This window comes from Megalops cyprinoides, chromosome 15 (assembly GCF_013368585.1).
Source record: "Megalops cyprinoides isolate fMegCyp1 chromosome 15, fMegCyp1.pri, whole genome shotgun sequence".
Lineage (NCBI taxonomy): Eukaryota > Metazoa > Chordata > Actinopteri > Elopiformes > Megalopidae > Megalops > Megalops cyprinoides.
Genome location: NC_050597.1, coordinates 1,420,631 through 1,444,285, shown reverse-complemented (window position 1 = coordinate 1,444,285; position 23,655 = coordinate 1,420,631). Strand labels below are relative to the sequence as shown.

General features: G+C 43.3%; 1 protein-coding gene across 1 annotated transcript in view; it reads left to right on the top strand.

Annotated features, from left to right (window-relative positions):
* Positions 1-1,115: 1,115 nt before the first annotated feature.
* Positions 1,116-23,655, top strand: part of LOC118789950 (inactive carboxypeptidase-like protein X2) — a 35,402-nt gene continuing 12,862 nt past the window's right edge. The window contains exons 1-7 of the mRNA XM_036546700.1: positions 1,116-1,590; positions 5,483-5,584; positions 10,574-10,683; positions 16,396-16,535; positions 19,649-19,733; positions 20,482-20,632; positions 22,399-22,487. Of these exons, the coding sequence (XP_036402593.1) occupies positions 1,197-1,590; positions 5,483-5,584; positions 10,574-10,683; positions 16,396-16,535; positions 19,649-19,733; positions 20,482-20,632; positions 22,399-22,487 (1,071 nt within the window). The 5' untranslated portion in view covers positions 1,116-1,196. The remainder of the gene's footprint in view (positions 1,591-5,482; positions 5,585-10,573; positions 10,684-16,395; positions 16,536-19,648; positions 19,734-20,481; positions 20,633-22,398; positions 22,488-23,655) is intronic.

Sequence of the window (23,655 nt, the reverse complement as noted above, 5' to 3'; positions counted from 1 at the left end):
TGTGTGTGTGTGTGTGTGTGTGTGTGTGTGTGCGCGCACGCACGTGTGTGTAGGGACTGGCTCCTGACAGATCTCACTGAAGGCGAAGCTCCTCTCTCTGTTCAAACTTGTCCCATAGTTAGAGAGCAGAGAGAGGAGGGGAGACTCAGCCTTACTCACGCAGGCGTCTGTGTGCAAATGAACTCTGCTGTCCAAACAAGCCTCAGAGCAAATGAGAGGAGGAGGCCAGGAGAGGAGGGAGAAGAGGGATCTGCTAAAAAGCAAAACAAATGCTTTCCCCTTTCTTCTCAAAATCAGGCAAGTACCAGATACGGCTGTGTGTGTATTTCACTGTACTCTGGTTTGTATAGAGCGCAATGTACGTTTACATACATGTTTTAAACATTGGGTTTTTTTTTTGTCCTGATTAATCTATGAATGAAAAAGGCAGTAACGCATATTAACATTACGGCAGCAGGCAGCCAGCACCATCTGCACGTCTTCCCAGATCCACAGCAAGAGCAGCTGTCTCAGTGTGAATGTGTGAAGCCATGGCATTAATGAGTTTATTCCAAGTTATCATGGTACACAGAGACTCCTCTCCACTCTCAGAGACGTGAGCCACAGAACTCCATGCTGGGTGGTAATTGGGTTTGGGCTGTTCAGTGTCTCTGGTTCCTCTTTCAGGCACTGATGCATAGACGGAGGGGGAGGACATGAAAGAATATCTGTAACGTCTCTGGAAAGCAGAACAGTGATGTGTGTATGTGCTCGTAAGAGATTTACATTTGATTTCTGTGTCTTTAAAGCAACTATGTTCAGCGTCTGCATTTTCCAACAAAAAAAGAAGACAAAAAAAAACTGTCTGTGCTTGCCGCAACATTGTTTTTAGCGCTCAAATCACCTGCCAACATCTCCAAGGCAAAAAAATCTGTCTCTCTCCCCCTCTCTCTGTCCCCCATCTCACCCTCTGTCTCCCTCCCTCTATTTGTCTCTCTCTCCCTTTCCCTGCCCCTCTTTCTCTCTTTCACTCTTTGCTTGTCCTGGTCCTCCTCTCTCTCCCTCCCTCCCCCTCTCTCCCTCCCTCCCTCCCTCTCCCTCTCTCTCTCCTCATGGACCCGCTGGCTCTACAGCTTTCATCAGGAGCTGGGAGCTTTTGGAGAAGTTTGTGAAGTGTGGTGTCGGAGCGGGAGAGTGAGAGGAGGGGATCGGACAGGATGTACAACAAGGCAAGGCGGCTCTGCGTGATGGGGGGTCCGTGGCCAGCCTGCAGCAGCTCCCCGCGCGTCTGGACTGCCGCCACAACGTCCCCCCCGCCCAGGAGAGGGCGTGGCTGTGCCGTCCTCGCCCTCTCCCTGCTGGGACTCCTGGGGTCAGTTCTGGAGGTGGTCCACGGGCAGGGCGCCGAGGACGAGGATTACTATATGCAGGAGCTGCTCAACAGGGAACACTACTACAGCGTCCCGGGCCACGAGGGCCACCTGCTCCCTTCTGAGGCTCCCAGACAAAGAGGCAGCGCCCTCCCCAGACCCAAAACCAACAGGAACGAGTCCCAGGGTGAAAGGGAGAAAGGGAGGAACTCTGAGAAAACTACGCCTGATCCTAAACCAGGTAGCTTCTCCTGATAAGCAGATGCTTCTACAGTGTTTGAATCTCTTCTGTTGTAGTCATTGTATTGCATGAGTGCAGAAAACTGTTTTCAAGAAATGTTTTGTTTTACAACTTTGGGAGCCGCCATCCAAAACAGTATATTAAAGCATTAGAGTGCTGTAAACATTGTGTTAACGTCCCACTAAAAAGCTCCAATATTGTCAATGGCAGGGCTTGTGGTACACATAAATGCTAATGAAAGTGATGACAACAACAGCCCGAAATATCTGCCCACATGACTGTTTTTCTCATTTGAAATTTAATTTTCTGTCACTTCTGTGGATAACTGGCCACAAGAGGGAAGCAGCATGGTCTTGCCAATTTCTGTCCTTTCCAAAAAAGTGCCTTTTTTGGGATATCATAATTAAGTACATGAGACCACAGAAGATACAAGTGGTTGCTCTTTTGGGGAAGTACATTTATAAAGCTTTCTAACGCAAGGTTTAAATGCCAAGGTGAATGCGAATGAAAGGGTTTAAACAAAAGCATGCTGCCGCCTTCAGTGAATGCTGATGTGCTGTCGGAAATGTATGGAGCCTAAACCTCACCACAGGTGTACAAGTTAATTAGAGGGAAACTGCCAGTCATTGCCTCTACTTCCAGAAAAAAGAAAACATTTCCTAACTTGGAGTACCAAATAAAAGTAAAAAAAAATAGAAATGGTTTTTTATATGTCTGTAGCAACAGAGTTGCTCAGAACACAATAACTTAAGAAATGTAATTAAAGATCTGAGCGCATGTGTTTTAAACTTCAGATAGTCTTTTTTTGAAAGGATGCTATATCTCTCTGCTGGAGGGATCCAGAATGTGGTTTTGTGTGGTGGTGGTCTGCAGTGAGCACACCACCGCTGGGGCCTATAGTTTAGTTTAGAGACAGGAAAAGGGTGTCTCAGAAAACAGGTGGCCCCTGAGGCTGGAACCACATGCACCACGGTGGGTGGGGGGATCAGGAACATATTTTCTGACGTACCTCAGGCTGATCCAGAGGGAAACTGTGAGGTCTTGGAACAGGTACTCACTGTACTTAAAATCAATCACACAGATCACACAGTAGCCGGCACTTGTGTCATGGGCTGGAGTTTTGTGCAGGGAGTAAGTGGGACTTATGAAGAGAGACTGAAAAGCAATAATTCCATGCTCGAGTCGAGGATCTGCCTCAAAGAGGGTAATTGGGAGCAGCTGTTTCCACAAAGACTGGCTTGTCCAAGTATCTTTAAACACGTGCCTTAGGCCTTAGGTTGGGATATATGATGCCAGACCAACTCCACTGCAGGTGGGTCTCGTACACAAATACGAACCAAAGCTTCATTTCATATCTCAGCTGTGCGGCTGAGCGCTTTTGTCTCTGAGAGTTAAGACGCTCCTGGTCCCACAATCGATTGGAATACGTTCCGTCTGACCTGAAATGCACTTGCAGCTTTCAAACGGACCACAAAGTTTATGACGGTGATAATCAGCATTTGCTGAACAGCATCAGTAAGAAACTGTCCATAAGGCCAGTGCAGTGATCAAATCCTCAGCGCAATGATTAACCTTCCCTTTTCCTAATTATATCCCAGTGGGGTAAGTGACTTTGGATGTCACAGTAATTATGATCTTATTAAATGAATATCTGTGCAATTGGGTGGCATCCAATGATCAGAGGCATAGAGTGCATAAGCTTGGAATAGTAGAGGCAAAAATCTGGCCTTAAAACTGATCATAAATCTCAGCCCATTCCTATTTGGTTATCAGGGCCCCTGGTTATCTGAGTGACCTGTATCTGGTGGCAGGCAATCCTGTTCTTCTCAGCTGTGTCTCATGTAGTGTTTTTATTCCCAGCATGTTAGAGTATTTAAACCGCAAGACAGAGTTCAACTTAGTAAAATCAATTAAATCATTACAAAAACAAAACTTTCACTGTTAAACAGCGAATCCCCCAGTAGTTGCATTTTGAACAACATTTCAGGGCAAAGAAAGCAAATCCATGTCAACAAACTCAGCGGAGAAAAGCATGGAAATTTCCCGAGAATTTAAGACGTGCTGCATCTGCAAAGATTACCCGATCGTTACATCCTCAGCACCCTCTTCCTGCTGCAGTTGAGAAGAATAAATCTATCTACACTCTCAAGTAATCAGTGAATATGCGAAAATGCCACCCGCCTCTGTGAGAGAAAGAACAGGAATGCTCGACACAGTTAAGGGAAATTGGATTATCCACTGAGTGACATGGATTAATCTTTAATGACATGACTGTTAATCAAGCAGAAGCAACAGCAAACGTGTTAAGGGGAAGACTGAGGTAAAGATGTGATTTCTGCCTCCTCTGGCTCTAACGTCCTCTCCAGCAGGCCGGCGCTGGTTATACAGGCGGCTGCTCTCACCTGGTACCTGATGAGCTCAGTATGAGAGGTGTGCAAGTGGCCAGGGGAAGGATATGGGTATCTCCATTACATTACATTGCATTATTGTTATTTAGCAGATGCTCTTACCCAGGGTGACTTACACAGGTTGCAATTTTCACATTATCCACTTATACAACTGGATATTTACTGAGGCAATCCTGAGTTAAATAGCTTGCTCGAGGGTACAGCAGCAGTGTCCCAGTGGGGAATCGAACCAGCAACCTTTTGGTTACGAGCCCTGCTCCTTACCATTACGCTAGACTGCCGCCTCCTATATAAGCACCCGAGTCTGTGAAAGAGCCTGAGAGGACAGGTGTAAATGCCAGCATACCTGCCACAGGGCTCTGAGTGACATACACCTGCAGGTGTAGAACCTGGCCTCCGTGCGGTGCCCTCCCAGTGTAAGCTTCACATAACAGGGCTCCTCTGCGTGAGGAGCTGCCCACACAAGCTCATACGTTACTCTTAATTTACTGGAAATGGTACCTGCAGTATAAAATGCCTCTAAAGCAGGTCACATACACATCAATGCTTGTTTTCATCTTTTGGGGAAGTGTTTTTTAACTCTGTAGTCTGACCTGCACTCAGGAGTGAGGCCTGTATCAGAGCCCCATTATGGCCGAGTCACTGCCAGAGATAACGGCAACAGAGTGCTTTTAAATGGATCCCAAACGCTTTAGAGAGGCAGGCGATTCGTTGAAATTAGCGGAAATTTCCAAGAGTGCACTCCCGCTTCGCTCCAGAGTTTTATGATGTAGAAGTTTTTAATGCTGATGGCAGATTACGAAGACCAATGGCATTTATGTGCTGATGTCATGCCCCGGTCCTTCCTGGACCTTCCTGGCACAGTCTCTGCATGCGGAAAAGAGGAGAAACTGAACACTAAAAAACTCCAAATCCAATCCAATCCAACACAAATCTCTTTCGTGTTTCTACCGCACGGCTTCCTCAGGGTGCAGTGAGGCATCTGACACAGCTTTACCTCAGGAAGAGACATTTAATCTGCACACCTGTACTGAGGCTGATCACCTGCAGCATGCAGCAGCAGCTGGTTCTGCCGAGGGGAAGGAAAATAGGATGAAGCATATGAGCAATAGAGCTGGACTGATACGTTAGGACTATAAATACTGTATGTGAGTATAAAGTATATAACTATATATACTCAGGGGCAGAAGTCCTACCTGTGCACAGTATGTGAAATCCTCTGCATTTGTGTGTGTGTGTGTGTGTGTGTGTGTGTGTGTGTGTGTGTGTGTGTGTGTGTGTGTGTGCGTGTGTGTGTGTGTGCGTGCGTGTGTGTGTGTGTGTGTGTGTGTGTGTGTGTGTGTGCGCGAATAACTCACAGTGAATATTTCCAGTAATAGTCCTGGAGGAGCACTGTCTGGTGTTACTGGCCTCTATCAATGTTAAACCCTTTTATGGAATAACTATTTGATAAGCTAACCCTTTTACTTCAAACTTTTTTTCAGCAAAAAATGGAAACAAGAAAGCGGAGAAGATCAAAAAGGCTGGTGTGAAGGCTCCGAATAGCAGCAGTGAGGCAGAGAGTCATTACGAGCCGGCCAGAGAGGGTAAGAGAGATGTGAACCTCTGTGTGACTGCATCTCATACACCTTCCACCCTGAACTGCCTCCCAGAATGCACCTGTACCTTCCCATCAGCATGTGCAGGCAGCGTCACTGGCAAACGGCCCTGACCGCTGCAGGAAAGAGCAGAATCTCAGGCCAAAGGTTCAGGCCAAAAAAGGCACCAGCTAAGAGGTGTGACATGATGTCATAACACTTATCGCAGGCAAACTTTGGCTGAGGACACGTGGTAATCATTTGTTGTTTGAAAGTACCAATAAGAATCAACGCACCAGTAGTGATAATAAAATTTCATTTGCAGAGATTAAACCAATTTTGTAACCAATTTCAGAAAGGTTTGGCACTTTCTTTTAAACTACACCAGGTTGCCGTTAGTAGCGGTACTGTAGACTGGCCCGCCAATGCACCACCCTGTGTGGTGGCTTGGTCACACATGACCATTCTGCGGGTCAGACATTCAGTGTGTTTGTGTGTTTGTGCTGAAGCTGGCAGCATGCCAGCGCTGGCAACATGGGGACAGCTCCAGCAAGGGGGCTGCAGGCAGCATCAGCCCCCCGTCCCAGTTAGAGGCACGTAGGAGGGCATTTCACACGCTTAAGTCCTGCATTGGGAGGGTCTGGAGTGCAAATGGAGACCGGTGAGAACACCACGCCGTGCTCCCACCACGGCTTTCCGAATCACTCTCCGTGATCAAGGAGAACACATGAAAGGGAGGAATTAGTATGAGTTTCGTGTAGGAGCCGGGCGCATCGCTCTCTGGCCAGCTTTGGAGGCAAATAAATCTGAGCTGTGCGGTGGAGCGGAGCTCGACAGCCGTGTCTTACACAGTGGAAAACGAGAAACACAGAGCCCTTGTCTGGCTGAGAGTGTGAGCAGTGTACAGGAGTGAGTGGGGTTCCAAACCACTGCTCTGAGATCAGCGCTGTCTCAGACGGCAGGCCGACAGACATGTGTAACACAAAGCAAAAGTTACAGGTCACTGATTTCTGTAAACATCTCCTTTCTGAAGTCAGCTGTCTGGAGGTGGATATTGGACACATTTATTTCTGGAACAGTGAATCGGAGTGGAGTCAGACTAACCGAGTCAGTGGTGAGGAAAACCGCGCTGACTCATGATATCACCTTTTGTTTTTTAGATCAAACACACAAACACAATTAACATTTTAATCACTGCAGTGTTACTCTGGATGAGAGAAGGGATTGGCTGTCTTGGACTGTAAGTCTTGTAAGGTATCCAAAGGCTTGTCTCCACAGCATTTTAAAACTCTCTGACACTGCCTGTACATGCTGCATGTGGTATGCTTTGAACTGTGCTGATTATTCTGTGATTTTCATAATTATGGCATTTATAATATGCCGACATGTTTGCCAGTTTGATTTTCAGATTAACCCTGGCCTGTACTATTCTGCCTTGCTCGTTAGAGGGCTGGTCAATGGAGATCTTTTACTTTCAAGTCTCAGAGAATGATGTTGAGAGAATTATGTTGTCGCAAACTCATGACCACACTTTTGGTCCATCATGTGTCTGCAAATCCAGTCTAAACCAGTTCTTCTTGTCTGTTCAGCACTATATTTATTACATAGAAGACTCCCAGTTTAACAGGAATCCTTGCTGATAGCTTGCCTGTTGTTCCCTGGCTATTTTGTGGTTGTTGTTTATTGGCTATTGTGTCATGGGTGAGGGTCTTGGCACCTTCACGATGGCTGCTGTCAGAGACACTCTCACTTTCTTCATCTGATGGAAATATCCTGGGATCCTGAGTGATCCTCTGACAGAGACCCTGGAGTATATATTGCGAAGAGCACGCACCAGTCCTCAGCCAATGACTGCTCTTATGAAAGGTATAGCAAGTGCCGGTAGCAAATTGGTTATTGTGCTTTATTGGCTGTTGTCAGTTATTTCCATCGTGAGATCCTCCATTGGATTATTATATTTATTGTTTATTGTATTTGTATTACAACAGAGCTGTACCCTGGGAACACAATAACTCATCATCTACCACATGAAAGATGTGTTAACAAGCACTAAATACACACAGATTGCAAGAGTATTACGGGAACATGATTACAGAGTAATGTATGAAACAGGTCTCGTGTTCCTCTCTGAGGAATGTGGAAAGGGTTGTGTGAGATACATGGCTTTCTGCAGAGTATAACAGCTGCGTATGTAATTGGAAATACAATAAAAGAGGCTGTATGAGGTACTGCAGCCTCCTGGAAGTGTTTATCGCACAGCCACATCTTGTCATTAGCCTGGTTACGTTCACGACCTCTTAGGTCTGTTGAGAACCGGCCTGTTTTACTTTTCCCATGTAATTAAAAATGTCACAATGTGGCAAAGACACCAGTACGGTCCCCTGCTGCTGAGAGGCTGAATATTACTGAAGTATTCAATTAGATTTAATTAATTGGCTTTGTTGTTTTAAACAGTTTATGAGGGCTTTGCTTCATCCACACATATTCTGCTTGCTTTAATTAGAGAAAAGCACAATGTGAATTTATCATTCAAACTGCTGTTTTTTTTAAATCTTTGTTCTAAATTATGATTAATGTACTGTGAATTCCCAGCTTACAGTGCTGTAAACAAGCTTAACACTACATAAAAAATACAGAATTAAATGAAAAATGCTGAACACATTCATTTGTTAAGGTTGTCACATTATACTAGAATGTCATGGTAATGTCCCATATAACAAGAACAATGACAGCAGATACAACACCTGTCATCAGCTGGCATAAGTGTTTCTAGAGGTTTTATGGGATACTTCTGAAGGTGCTGCCTGTGATAGATTTAACATGGCTAATTCATTGAAGGGGATTGCCTTTTGGTGTTTGAGGATTTTTGCTTTATGACAGCTCGCAGAAAAGCCAATTTGCTTTTTATCTTTTTGTCTTACTCTTTTGAGTGACAAAACCTGGATTGAAAAGGCCTAATTATTCAGTCAAATAGGAATAATGAACACCTATTTGTAAATTCACAATTTATATTTGAAATCATTGTGATCAGGATTTGAAGATATTGATCTGATAATATGCAAACAAACTAAGTGAAAGAAATTTTTTTTCCTATATTAGCATTCATTTCTTAGTGTTGGTGAAATGGCTCTGAATTTCATCATAATGAATTTCATCTGTCCTTTCATCTCAGTAATCTGAAATGCCTTTTGCACAGTGATAAGAGAGAATGACATCGATCCGGCCGGATGAATGGCATATTTATCTGGGTGGAATCGCGCTTCCAGAAGACTGGCCTGACGGTAGTTTGAAGGTGTCAGAATTGTGAGACAGAGAGAAATGATTCATAGATCAGAGTGTTGTTTACGTCTGTCAGCAGAGGTATCTGAAAGTAACCTACCCCACCTCCAGAGTGACAGCATCCACAGCTATGCAAACTGCACACTCCCAACCATGGACTTCACAGACAGCATATGCGTAGCCCCATCTTACAAAGAAGAGGGAATTACGATGTTGTGCTGTGTCTTATCATTATGACTTACTGGTGCAGCTACTGTATAGTATTGTAATCCTAGCACACAAATAGGGAGTGTTTGCAGAGATCCACACCAGCCGACTGCTTTTGGAATGGTTGCTTGCCAATTCCTATCCATTTTAAGAGCCTTGCAGGCTAACCCACTGATCTGCCCTCAGACCACTGTCAAAATGCCCAATGACCATAATCACTTGTTGTTTGAAAGTAACAGTAAGTGAGCATTAGTAGTAATAACACCATTTTGTTCATTTGCAGAGTTTAAAGCTGACAGAGGCAGAAGAGGATAGCCCTCATTCCTCATTCACCAGTGCTTCCCCTCTGCCTCCTATAAATGCCAAACTTAATAAAGAGTTCCTGCTAATGTTGGTGCATGACTTCACGTTGTTATGTAACATGCCGGCCTAATCAAGTGCATCCCCTGGTACTTTGACAAAACTGTCCGCATCTGGTGCACCAACGGTACCACTGCTGTATCCTCAGACAGCAGAGAGGACAGAGTAGGGACACCACTCTGAGCAGTGGACATGTTTTTCTTCATAGAGTGTCAGGCCACTTAAATCGATCGACCCTTAAACTGATACTTCATCTGAAACTGATGGCATTTTGTTTGCCATGTTTGCTGTGTCTCTTTTTGTTTTGTGGCTCTATTCTACCAAATTGCTGGCCTCAGGAAACAGACTTTTATGCTGTTTGCCTTTGTCCAATGAAAAAGGAAGAACTGGCTGTACAAAAATCTGCTAAACGTTCGTCATACCACATCCTACAGTATAGAAACACAAATACCACTTCATCCGCTGTATGTAGTCCTGTACACTTTGTCAAATGTGCCAGAGCTGTCTTACTTTTATATAGCTCTGACACATGACACATGTTTATGTATATCAGGGGTATGAACATAATTCGCCACGCTCTCTGCACAGCTCCACATCCATGCTTCATAACTCAGGTGAACATGGGGTTGTCACGGTAACCCAATAAGAAATCCCATCATGTCCAACCTGACAGTGAGCCAGTCAGTGTGGTGAGCTCCGCTGGCTTAGAGAGGAGGTGATCTGTTATTGCTGAGCTGATGCATGGCTCCTCCCTCACCCTGCTGTCCATCTGGACACAGTCAGAGAGCTCAGCTCACAGACCCTGTGATGGCAGGCTGAGCCCACAGTGACACAGACAGAAATCAGGAGCTGTTGGACTTTTCAGAAACATCAGTGCAGTAGCAGGCTGTCTCCATCCTCTGGCGGTCTATCCAGGCTAAACTCTCACTTTACGGTCTCAGACACACGTAGGTCAGGAGCTTTCTCGTCTCGCCTGTTTCCTTTCACACTTCAGCACCCACACAAGCACTCCAACACTCTTATTTTACTGGCTGACTTACAGTCAGGATGTGCTGAAAGCAGAAGCTTGGTGAGACCAGAGAGGCAGGCCTGTAGCTGCTGCTCTTTATCAGCACAGCTGCAGTGACACTGTGCTTCACTCTGCCCTGTCAGAATGCCCTCCAATGGGACTGGAAACCCTGAAAATCGATGACTTTCAGCTCCATGCCTCCACGATTAAACGCTATGGCCTGGGAGCACACAGAGGACGGCTCAACATCCAGGTGTGTACCAAACCTGCGCTGTATCACCAAACCTGCACTGTAACACCAAACCTGCACTGTAACACCAAACCTGCGCTGTAACACCAAACCTGCGCTGTATCACCAAACCTGCGCTGTATCACCAAACCTGCACTGTAACACCAAACCTGCGCTGTATCACCAAACCTGCGCTGTATCACCAAACCTGCACTGTAACACCAAACCTGCGCTGTAACACCAAACCTGCGCTGTATCACCAAACCTGCACTGTAACACCAAACCTGCGCTGTAACACCAAACCTGCGCTGTAACACCAAACCTGCGCTGTATCACCAAACCTGAGCTGTAACACCAAACCTGCACTGTAACACCAAACCTGCTCTGTATCACCAAACCTGCGCTGTATCACCAAACCTACGCTGTATCACCAAACCTGCGCTGTATCACCAAACCTGAACTGTAACACCAAACCTGCGCTGTAACACCAAACCTACGCTGTATCACCAAACCTGCGCTAAACCTGCTCTGTATCACCAAACCTGCGCTGTATCACCAAACCTGCACTGTAACACCAAACCTGCGCTGTAACACCAAACCTGCGCTGTAACACCAAACCTGCGCTGTAACACCAAACCTGCGCTGTATCACCAAACCTGAGCTGTAACACCAAACCTGCACTGTAACACCAAACCTGCTCTGTATCACCAAACCTGCGCTGTATCACCAAACCTACGCTGTATCACCAAACCTGCGCTGTATCACCAAACCTGAACTGTAACACCAAACCTGCGCTGTAACACCAAACCTACGCTGTATCACCAAACCTGCGCTAAACCTGCTCTGTATCACCAAACCTGCGCTGTATCACCAAACCTACACTGTATCACCAAACCTGCGCTGTATCACCAAACCTGAACTGTAACACCAAACCTGCGCTGTATCACCAAACCTACGCTGTATCACCAAACCTGCGCTGTATCACCAAACCTGCGTTGTATCACCAAACCTATGCTGTAACACTAAACCTACGCTGTAACACCAAACCTGCTCTGTATCACCAAATCTGCTCTGTATCACCAAACCTACGCTGTATCACACACCAGCACCTGCTGCATGCATCCACGCCTACTAAATTACAGCTGCCCTCTCCCTTATGCAAATGCAACCTGCCGATAATTATAACCCGCGCTGAAATGAACATGTGTAAATCAGGGCGGGCTTTAGTGGTGCCTCCGCCTGAATCATCCAACACAAACGGATTTAGTGTGAAATATTGGTGTCACCACAGTAGAACACGATGAGTGTTTGCTAATCTCTGATGATTTAACTTGTCATGTTTTTTGATGACGGGATTAAAATACCATATCCTATGTTTTTTTCAAAAAGGGGAGAATGGCTTTACAGATTTATGAATTTTCATCAGTTTGGAATTGATAAAACACATGTCCCAGGGAAGCAGACCTTTTCACTTTCAAAGAGTACAGAAGAGACCTGCAAAAATCATCTTTTGAGACTAATAACTTTCAAGGCTGTATTGCCATAGAGACCGACAGGACTGCATAATTGTGTTCTAAAGGTCTTACCCAAAGGGTGTACTTTAATGTTGAAAGTTATATTTTAATGTTAAGTGGAAACGCATGTTTATTTTGTAAACTGTCTGTGCATACATACAAGTATGTCTTAATCTAAATGTTTCTTGATATTTTAAACTTAGCTCAGATGTATGCACTTAGGATTTGCATTTGAGGTCAATTGCATTCAAGTTTTTTGACCAGGGGGTTGTGTGCCATGTAGAAGTTGAGTATCCTTTTGTTTCAGGGCTCAAGCCTTCTGAAACCTCTCTGCTCACAATCATTTATGCTGCCATCTTGTTGGGGGGCTGGAATGTTCAGTAGATACAATGCTTACAGCAATAAGTGCAAGAGCAAATGTTTCTCCATGAAAAAACAATACTACCAGAGTTTTTATAACATACTACCGCTGCTCACGATCCAGGGAAAACAACCACTATTTCAGATACCAAAATGATGTAATTTCTACATGGTAACACTGGGAGTGTAGCCAGGACAGCAGCAAAAGCAGACAGATATCTCACTGTAGCTTGCTGGGGTGCTGAGGAACAAAAGCGCTATGCAAGTAATGTAAACTTACAACTTAAATTTACGTCATAAAATACACATTAAATTGAATGACTACTATATCAGATGCTGTATGAATTTAAATCGGTGCCAAGACAATAATTATTCTTTAGTAATGGAGGGCTAACATGGTAGTTATAACTCCCCATGAGCACTTACTAGTATCTATTAGTATTAGATAAACAAAAAGTGTCATTTGGTTATCCATGAAGTTCCTAATTCATCTTAATTCTGATATAGCTTTGCACATGCATAAGGAGTGAGTACAGAGCTGGCATTTTCAAAACGGAGTGCACATATGAGCTCCTTTTGGCCATCAGACATATCCACTATTTCTTAAGCTTTCATCTGGCACCCTGAATACAAAACAATTATACCCCCCCCCCCCCCCCCCCCTCCAAAAAAAAAAAACTTCTGCATGCGCACATTGTATTGTTCACTTCAAGAGAGAAAATATGCAGACTGAAAATGTTTTCTGTCTGTTTTTTATTATGTTCCAGCAGTCTGAACCATGTAATGAATTTGACAACTGTTTTATTTATAAACCTTTTATTTTCCTTTTAATGACAAATACAGTCTTAAAAGAGAAATAAACCTGTATTTTTCATGCAGTCTATGCAATAGCATATGACACAGGTAAGAAATAGAACAGAATGTGTTTCAGTGAGATTATTATAATTATGATTAAGTATTATAAAGCTACTCAAAGCTGGCTACATTTAAAGTAACCAAATACCGCAGATTTGCACAGGGAAAGTGTATGCTCAGTGAACAACACAAATACTGTTTGCTTGAAAATTTTTGAGAAAAGCAAAATCATTTTCAACCAACCAATAAATCTTAGAAGTAACAATCAAGTGTAGTCAATAGAAGTAACAAAACTCTAACCCGTAATCCTAACCCTTCCCTAATCCCATCCCCTACCCCCTTATCCCAAACCCTAATATTTACCCTAACCCTAATCCCAACCCCTAACCCCTAACCCGTAGCCTAACCCTAATCCCAACCCCTAACCAAGGATGTAGTGAAAACCAAACTCAGAATGTCTCCATTTTTATCTTAAAATACAGCTATACAGCCATGTGACTGAGGAATGGTAGTGAAATATGATCTGAATATATATTTGTACTTTATGTCTGAGGCAGATGTATAAAACGAAAAAGAACACAAATGTTATGAAATTACAGTTTGGGAGGGCACCCTTACATAATAAAATGGATTACTATCTGCTGTGGGAAGTATTTCCTGTGAGAGGCCACTGAGTGATGTTATGAAAGTGCATTTTTGTCTCAGGGCATGGGACTGTACTATTCTGCAAAACTAATGACTTCCACACAGTGTCGTGCCCAGAGAGGTGCGTTTGCCTCTCTCCTTTAGCGCTTTACACCTGAGGTACGTTAGCGAAACACAGAGCCTTGGCTAAAGCTGCTAACGTGATACTTCTTAATGGGACTCCTGCCTTAGGCAATGTGGTCACCAGCATAAATGAAAACCGTCCAGACGACTCGACTTCCAGCAGAGCTTTTCCTTTCTGCAGCTCATATGTTATGTTACAAAGCATTTGTTGCACGGCATAAATAAGGATGGAAGTAATTAAGATTCTTAATTAAATTGAATGTGATGTATGCCATGTGCCTATGTCTTTAGCAGCGCCATTCCAACATTTGTTGATTTAACTGTGATACAATTAGAAATGATCAAACTGTCATTTTAACTGAGAAATATAAACACATTTCAGCTGTGTGCAAATTGCAATCATAAATCAACAAAAATGATTCATAGGCAGATATGGGATTATTGCCATCTGTATTACAGGTTACTTACAGCTTGTTTCTCTCTTATTTGTAAAAGTGGAAACGTGTTTCTGCTCTTGTCCCTTAACAGTCTGGAAGAGTAATTTAATTAATTACTCAATTAATTACTTTCATATGAGTAAAAGAAAATAAAGAATAATTTTACGGTGAGACTGTTGCTCAAAGTCAGATGAACTTTTGTTATGCATGATAACTTCATGTTCACATGAACTGGTCATATCAGTGCTTACCTGATTTGCTGAAAATAAACAAAAGAAAAACATGTCCATATTTTTCCCTTGGCCATGCCATCACACTTTGTAAACAAAAAATGTTTTATGGATATTTATTTGACCAGGAGTGACATGAATTAGTAATGAAATTAAATCTGCTTCCTGTGACAGAAGAAAATGAATTGCATTTCCCTCGAGAACAACTACAACAAAGCAGGATAGTGCTGTCACAGCTGTTTATCAAGAGTAATTTTAGCAAAATAGCAGAGCTATTTATGAAGGCTTTAGCTTTAGTTATTTTCTTTGGATGTTCCAGTTTTGTATTTTTGTACTGATATTACAGCACAGACTTGTCAGTCAGTGGCAGCTGGTGGACTGTAAACCTGAGGAACCCAGAGGGATTCTGGAAAATCCTTAGCCTTGGTGACTTTTTTTTTGGGGGGGGGGGGGGGGGGGGGGGGTTGGGGCTCCTAATTTTACAGTTAATTAGGCAACAAATGAAACATAATAGAAGCTCATTTCTTACAGTTCAAATGGAATTTGATGTATGTGTGTAAATATTTTCCCATACATCCTAAAATGAGACCAGGGTGACAGTGCAAGGAAAAACCCCCTTCCGTCAGGGCTGAAAGAGGCAGCTTTCGTAAGTTCCTTATGCCCTGCTGTGGATATGGAGGGACTGTCTGTCTGAGGATCCTGTGCCTTGTGTCTCTACAGAACCGAACGCCAGCCATCTCAGTGCGAACTGCCTGCTGCCAATGAAAACAAATAAGGCAAATAATGCATGTATCGAAGTACTGACTAAGCATCACGACCACCTGAAACATCTAAAAACCAATGAAGGGTTCTTGAGATATTCCTGTAACATCTATTTACTAACCCTTGTAATCGCCCTTATTGCCAGAATCTTTTTCCTAGCCATACCCTCTCATTTGTCTTCACTGTTTTCTGATGCACTGCTGTTTGGAGATGAACGTCTTCATCTACCTTAGGGTTTCTCAGTGGGTGCGGTAGGGTGGCCCTCAGGGGATTCTGAGGTAAAAGGGGTCAGCTAGAGTCAGCTAGACATCATCAAGTCAAAGCCGATGCCGCCCACATCATGCTAAAAAGCTTACAGAGCTGCTGCTGTCTAACCCTAACAGTTGGATTAAGTGCCAAACCCTTGCAATCAGAGTAAAAGCAGACCTCTATAACAGCAGACCTCTATAATGTCACATGCTATCTTCCTGCTCCTGATTTAAATTTGAGTGCTGATGAACGTTTTTTTTTTTCGTTCAACAATTATAGCGCTGCCAGGCTTTGCAGCAATGTGGAGCCAGCAGTTACATTAGCTCAACTAATGTACTTTTTGAACATAAAAAAAAATCAAACCCTAGACAACACACACTAATTTGTCAATCTTCCAATTAAACTTGGATAAAATAATAAACACCACTCTCCAGATACCATAGACACACAGACATATAACCGAGGACACAAAAAAATTATTTCAGAATGTAATTCTCGAGGTGTGTGGCCTGTTGCAGTCTCATTGCCTCAGCCAATCATGCTTCTCTTCTCCTCGGGGAGGCGGGGCTGTATGAGGATGACTTCTATGATGGTGGGTGGTGTGCCGGGAGGAACGACCCCCTGCAGTGGTTTGAGGTGGATGCCAGGAGGTTAACCAAGTTCACCGGGGTCATCACACAAGGCAGGAACTCCCTCTGGTCGTGAGTACCACCTGGTCTTCAGCTCGACCACCATTAACCTACAAGACTGAGAGGCATCACTAACCTTATACATCGTGTTCCCGGCCTTGACTAACCAAGGCCGGGAACTAACTTGACTTGTATGTATGACTAACTTGACTTGTACTCCCCTATTCAAGACATGTATTTTACTAGAAACTTTTCAATTTAATAATGATGGAGATCAAAGACTGGGACACAGACCAGATTAATTTGATTTATGGCTGTGAAGTAGCACAGTTATATCCAGAAGAATCTGTGTGGTAGCTTGGAATTAAATGGTCTGCAGGCTATGAGACTGGTTCTATGACCCTGATTCTTTTCTCTTACTTAAAATCACACAGTGATTGGCATGTCAAGCTTAACAGTTATAATTAGCTTGCCATTTATTTTCATATCAGATTCAAATGTTTTTACACAGAAGAGGATGCTGGGTACTTTTGTGATCTCAGAGTTTCACTGTAAGGGTAAGAACAGGTATTAGTCACAGAGGAATCTAAATCAGTGAGTCTGAAAACTTAAAGATATACTTTTCTTTGCTGAGTTGATGTTGTAAATACATCAGCAGCTTATCTTTGCTTAACGCATTTAGTGAAATGAAGCTGTACTGTATGCTGATTAGAAAGACAGCGTGACATATTCCTTTTCAAACCTATAGTTATATGGTGTAGCGTGGCAAGTGAGAAAAGAGCTTATATCTGAAAATTAGCTACCATAAAAGTGTACAATTATGTAATGATTAATGGAAATGTCTGTGCAGATATCTTTCCAATGCCGTGGGGCAGCTGTGAACACAGGTGTATTTATTTTACCCTCTGTCTTATTCTTCAAACGCCTGTGAAGGACAAACATACAGAGCCTGAGGGACATGTGGTGCAGAATCATTTTTCACTTGCTGCCCCTCCCATTTCACCTGCTGCCCCTCCCATTTCACCTGCTGCCCCTCCCATTTCACCTGCTGCCCATCCCATTTCACCTGCTGCCCCTCCCATTTCACCTGCTGCCCCTCTCGTTTTACCTGCTGCCCCTACAGTCAGATTATCTCTCAGCTCCAGTACCTACAATCCCAGTTCCAACACAGACACCTTCTCACATTCAGACAGGCCAGGCGCCAGGAGAAAATACAGACGGGTGCAATTGCAATCCATGGGGTGGGGGGGTAGCACAAAGATCCATCTGGGGGGGCAAGCACCCCCATAGCTCTGGATCTGCGTCCCGCACATACATCTCAGCAAAGACGCACAACCTCAGAAACATGCTCTGGATCCAGGTCCAAGCATGCTGCCCTGAAGTACCCCCCAAAGCCCTCCATTGGCTGCCTGGCTCTGAAACAGACATCATTAGTCACAGTCAGCCTGGATTAGTCACAAGCTTCGTGCCCGATTTCAAGCCACCCTCCAAAGTTAAGAAGTCCCCATCAGCTTGGCGCAGTCTCTGTGGAGTTATCTGCTGTGTGTGCCTCACAATAACGGCCTGATTTATAGCATAATGCTAATGGCACCGAACAGCTGTTACACCATGCCTTTCACAGCAGTTTGAGTCAAAAGCCTCTCACATCCCAATGTCTTAAAATAACATTCATTTAATAAACTTTATGCCAAGGAATGACAGTATTTATATCAACATATATATCTATTTTTTTTCTAGCAGAAATCCTGTGGTTCTGTTTTGTGCATGGTGTTCTTTTTCCCACTTCTTTTTTTGTGAATATTTTTTACTGATACTGAACCAACCTCCAGCACACACACACACACACACACACACACACACACACACACAAACACACATTAGCGACTAGGTCTACCTCTCAATCTCAGTCTCAGTGAGGTTTTAGAAGTTGTGTCTATCTGTTCATTCCAGTGGGATCATTAGGAATGCAGTGTTAGGGCTTGACATTGGGAAACATCCCAAAATGCCTCCTTTATCAAAAGCGGGTCTGACCCATATGGAGACTTCAGTCCTGCTTGACTCAAACCACTGCAGTCAGAGCAAATAAGGAACAGTGTGACACGTGACATCTTTTTGATACGCTCCTTTTCTCTCTATTTCTCTAGTTCCCTATCACTCTCTGATTCATTTCTCCTGCCAAAACCTTTTGAAAATGGAGACACAGCCTCAGGCTGTGAGGAAAACAAAACAAAACAGAACTGAGGAGCAGAATTCACTGTGAACACTGCTGCCTTATTCCTCCAAAATAATGTATCACAGTAAAATGTGTGGTGGTCTGGATACGCTTATTTCCCCTCACTCCGGCTAGATCTGTGTGAGCACTCATTGGGCTGCAGTGTCTCTCCTCATCCTTGTATCCTAAAATGATATATTCCTGCTTCTCCCACGAACGCCGGGTTGGCCGTGCTGTTGCTGTGATGCGTATCTGTAAATTTAAATCTGCCTGCTGCAGTTTGGGCAGAAGAAAGCAAACAACAGGGGAAGACACGAGACAACGAGGTAGCGGTTGGGATGTAGGTGGTTAGATAACTGTGTAATAAGTGAGAGGATAAAAAAGTGCTTTCCTTTTATTTTTCTCAAGCAATTTGGGAGCATTCAAAATGAAATATTCTGCTTAACTTATGCCAAGTACCAATAAGCTGGATGCTTATCTTACACAGCCTACCATGAAGGAATACAGTACATAACTTTGAGTCTCAATAGAGAGTGCTTGTACATTCTAAGTGCAAAACTGGCATGTCACAGACACGCATACTATTGCTCCCAAAGCCCGTTTACCCCCTCCTGCCAGCCCTGTGGAATTGCTCTTTAATGTGTTTTGTATGATTTTTCTAAAGTAAAACCATGTGGATGCCTGAGTTCCACAGTGGAGCCTGGCCCTGGGAAGCCTGAATCGTGCTGGTCTGTGTTGTACAGCAGCACTGCAAACAGTCCAACTCCTCTTTAGGCTAGGATTCCCAACGAGAACCAGTGTTATGGTGCTATGTTTGTAGAATTCCTTATTAATACAGATGCCCACAGATTAATATGCTGGGGTATTTCCTTATGGGTTGAATGTGTTTCATACTAAGAGTTTAATTGCAGAAGGGTGTGTCGAATTTTTGTGCACAGTATGGCTGATGTTGTCCTTGTTGCTGTAATTTCAGAAGCGACTGGGTGACATCGTACCGTGTACTCGTCAGCAATGACAGCCACACGTGGGTCACCATTAAGAACGGAACCGATGACTTGGTGAGCATCCAGTGCTGCTGATCCTGTCTGTAACCCGAGGCCACACAGACGGGGACTCAGAGTTTCATCTCAGTCTTTAATCAGTAGTTTGTCTTCAAGTCTGAATAACTAAAGAGTTTCCCTTTCAATGTTCATACATTGCCATGATTTCATCTGTCACTGAAATTAATGGAAAATGTCAACTAAGAATTAAAAATAATGTAAAACTTCAATTTCATTTTTTTTTGTTTTTACTACACCTTTACTACTTCATACAGTATGGTACATACTACAGTACAGTATGGCTGTAAATTCCTTGTTTTTTTCCAGAGAAACTCTATTTTTACCGATTCTGGCTTCACGGGACATTATCAGTAATACAGAGAAGCACAGTAATTTATAAACATTGTGGCAGGGTAATGGCCAGACTATTGATTATTCACAGGCTGGAGGGAACAGCACAGCTAGGCTTCAGGTCAGGGCAGCCATCAAAGCTGGGGTCATTACAGAGGTGTCTGAGGAGCACTCTTACTTATTTAGCATTGTACTGTATTTTTTCATTCAGATCACTAAATTCTCACACCATGAGATGTTGACCCAGGTGTCGTAACACCAGGGTCTGCATTGATCAAAATGACACTAAACTTCAGCCTCAGTCCTTCCTCTTTTACATTGTTATTTCAGGTATACGGACATTAAACAGCTGAATTGTGAGAGAGAGCTGAGTCACAGTGTACAGCGGTGTGCCGTCTCCTCTGTAAACCTGCAGGTGTTTCCTGGGAACAGTGAGAAGGAGATCCCGGTGCTGAACCGCCTGCCGGTGCCTGTGGTGGCCCGCTACATCAGGGTGAACCCGCTGTCCTGGTACGTCAGCGGCAGCATCTGCATGCGGGTGGAGATCCTGGGCTGCCCGATGCCAGGTGAGCACAGCCCAGGTGCCTGCAGCTGCACCCACCTCACCTCTCACGGTGACCAGCAGCCACCCTCGATCCAGGGGCCTGATTGGTTGAATGGACATGCATTGTCATAAAAACCGAGGAAGCGTGTTTGGTTGGATGTATCAGTCAACCTCGCGAGAGGCCATGTTTCCATCTGCACACTTCCACACTTGGAAGTGGTCACCATCATAAGCGGTTTCCCTAAAGACATGCTACTTAAGCATACAGATATGCAAATATGCATCGCCATACCCAAATATATACTCTGATACCAAAGCAGTAGAGTATGTATGGATGCTTTCTGTTACTACACACCAACAACATACCCGGTGAGCTCATCAGGGAGCATTCGGCTTTGTTGAAATCATTTTGAAGGTGAAACAGCTAAACAGTGCAGCGAAGAGGGTGGAAGAATATAAATTGCATCCTAGCCACAGGCGTTTTCCAATACTTTTAGTCTGTCAGTTTCAGTCTCATTCTTGCAAGTCACAGCAGTAGACAGAGCCTTGATCCAGGGTATCATACAGTAGATCTATTTTGTATTAAAATAAATGATTTATTAGAAAGGTAGAGATCATCTGCTTCGTTCCTCACAGCATGGAACATTAGAATTGGCCCGGTTTCCATCCACTGTGTTTTCCAGAGAAGCGTACAGAGGTGAGCTGGGCGATAAGCATCTCGATCCATTCTGACAGGCCTGTGTTTGATGGTGCTGTCACAGGCAGGATTACGTAAGCAGTCACATTCTTTGAGAGATATGTAATCAGCCCGTAGTTAAGAAAGAGTTTGCTCACTTTTTGCTATGCATAAAACAATGTTGCCATCGAATGTAGCTCCTCCGCCACAAAAAAAAATTAATAAAATATTTGTCTCAAGACATCACAGACAAAAGCCTCCTTAAATGAAAATAGTTTTGTAGAGCCCATTACTGTAACCACTATGCAAACCATCCATCCATCGGAAGAGCTACTATCTTTCTTTGCTGAATATAAACACAATGCATGTACTGTATATACAGACAGACAAACAGACACACACACACACTCACAGACAAAGTTGTTCTAGAGTGGAATTATTCCTTGTCTTAGGCTTGTCTTATGTGTCTTTAGCAAAATCTTAGTTATACTCTTAAGAGCCTCAGTCACCTTGAATCAAAGCAGAACAGGTAAAAGAAACATAAAAGCACGTTTTGACTTTAATGAGGACATTTTGTGCTAAGAGCAATTTTTGTGCTCTCCTCTGGCTCTCCTTTTCTGCTCTGTAGAAATAACAATAACATGAACCATACTGCTACTACTACTACTGCTATTAATACTACTAACACCCCTACTACTACTGCGACCACTGATGCTAACACTACTACTACTACTACTGCTACTACTACTGCTACTACTACTACTACTACTACTACTACTACTACTACTACTAATAACAATAATAATAATAATAATATGACTAATATTGCTACTACTACTAATACTTGTAATACTAGTAATACTAGTACTAATACTCATACTAATACTAATACTAATAAGCTTTGTGTCGAAAAAAGCAGGACACAAAACTGCAAATGTGTCCAAAAGCCAAATGTATTCATTTGTTGATCAGTTCATTTATTAGGTTACTAATCACTTAAAGTATTTCCAAAAGTGCATTCTAAAAGCAGCTTACAAAAATAAAAATGAAAACACAACACATTCGTTTTGTTCTCTGAATTCACTGAATGCTTTTCACCTCTTTCTTGGCAGACCCCAATAATTATTACCACAGAAGGAATGAGATCACAACCACAGACAATCTGGACTTCAAACATCACACCTACAAAGAAATGAGGCAGGTGAGAGGAGTGGGTTGTGTGTTTGCTCGGATACCCACAGATCAAAGTCCAGACGCAGAAAACCCTTGACCGCGTAGGTCTCAGAGACCAAAAACCCCAAACTGCGAGTGTTCATGAGTGACTCTGCTTATATGCAGTCGGAAAGTCTCAGTGTCAGGGGAAAGAATGCTGAATGTCTGTTCATGCAGGTCTGTATTTTCATCAGCAAAAGCTTGCATTTCAAATGGACCCGCTGAAGTCAGCCCTTATCAGTCACACACTTTAGTTTAACTGTGAGAAACAGACACGTCGACTTGTTACTGAATGTTCTACTGGTGGCAACAATCAAACAGCAACGGCTATGCAGTACTGAACAAGCTTTTCATCAGGCAGACTTAACTGTTGTCATTTAGACATCAATGTGGTGGCTGATTCCCAAGCGAAGAGTTGTGATTTTGACAGCTTCACACATCGATCAGTTTTTCACTTCTACTTTACTGTCACAAACACTTTCTACTGTCTGCATGTGAGGTGATCATTAGCAGGCTTCATCCCTCAGGATACAGTTTATCTCCAAAGTGAAATACATGACTAAAAGCTAAAAATAAAACCCAAACACATCTTCAGAGCTGACCATAAATAAATCATTTTGACAATGTTTTGGCATTCATTTTGCTGGTTCAGTGCCAAGTCTGGAACCTCACTGATGATATTCAGACATGCAGAATTAAAAAAAAAAAACTCAAAATGATACACAGAGATACGATAGCCATTTATGAGCTTTACCCTTTGGAATAAAATGGTGATTAAATGTCAATAAAGTCAGACAGTGGTGTCACAGCCTGGTTTCTTTGTTGTTTTAGCAGAGTACACGAGTGCCAGTGCGTTCAGTAGCACCTTAATGATCCTCGCTGTGGCAGCCAAGCTTTGAACTCGGCACAAATGATATGGCATGAATGATAAAAACCAATATCTCTGTGACAGTCTGAATGTTTTAGAAAATAAATACAGAGAAAACTTTCACTCTTTGACTGCTGCCTAATATACACACTGATGGATTGCAGAAAAAGTCATATACAAACCTTATCTCTCTCTCCTTGTTTTTATTGTGCGTAAAGGCAGATGTGTTGGGTAATGATTTGGTAAGTTAAATCAGGGATTTCAAAGGAATACATTAAAATCCCATCTC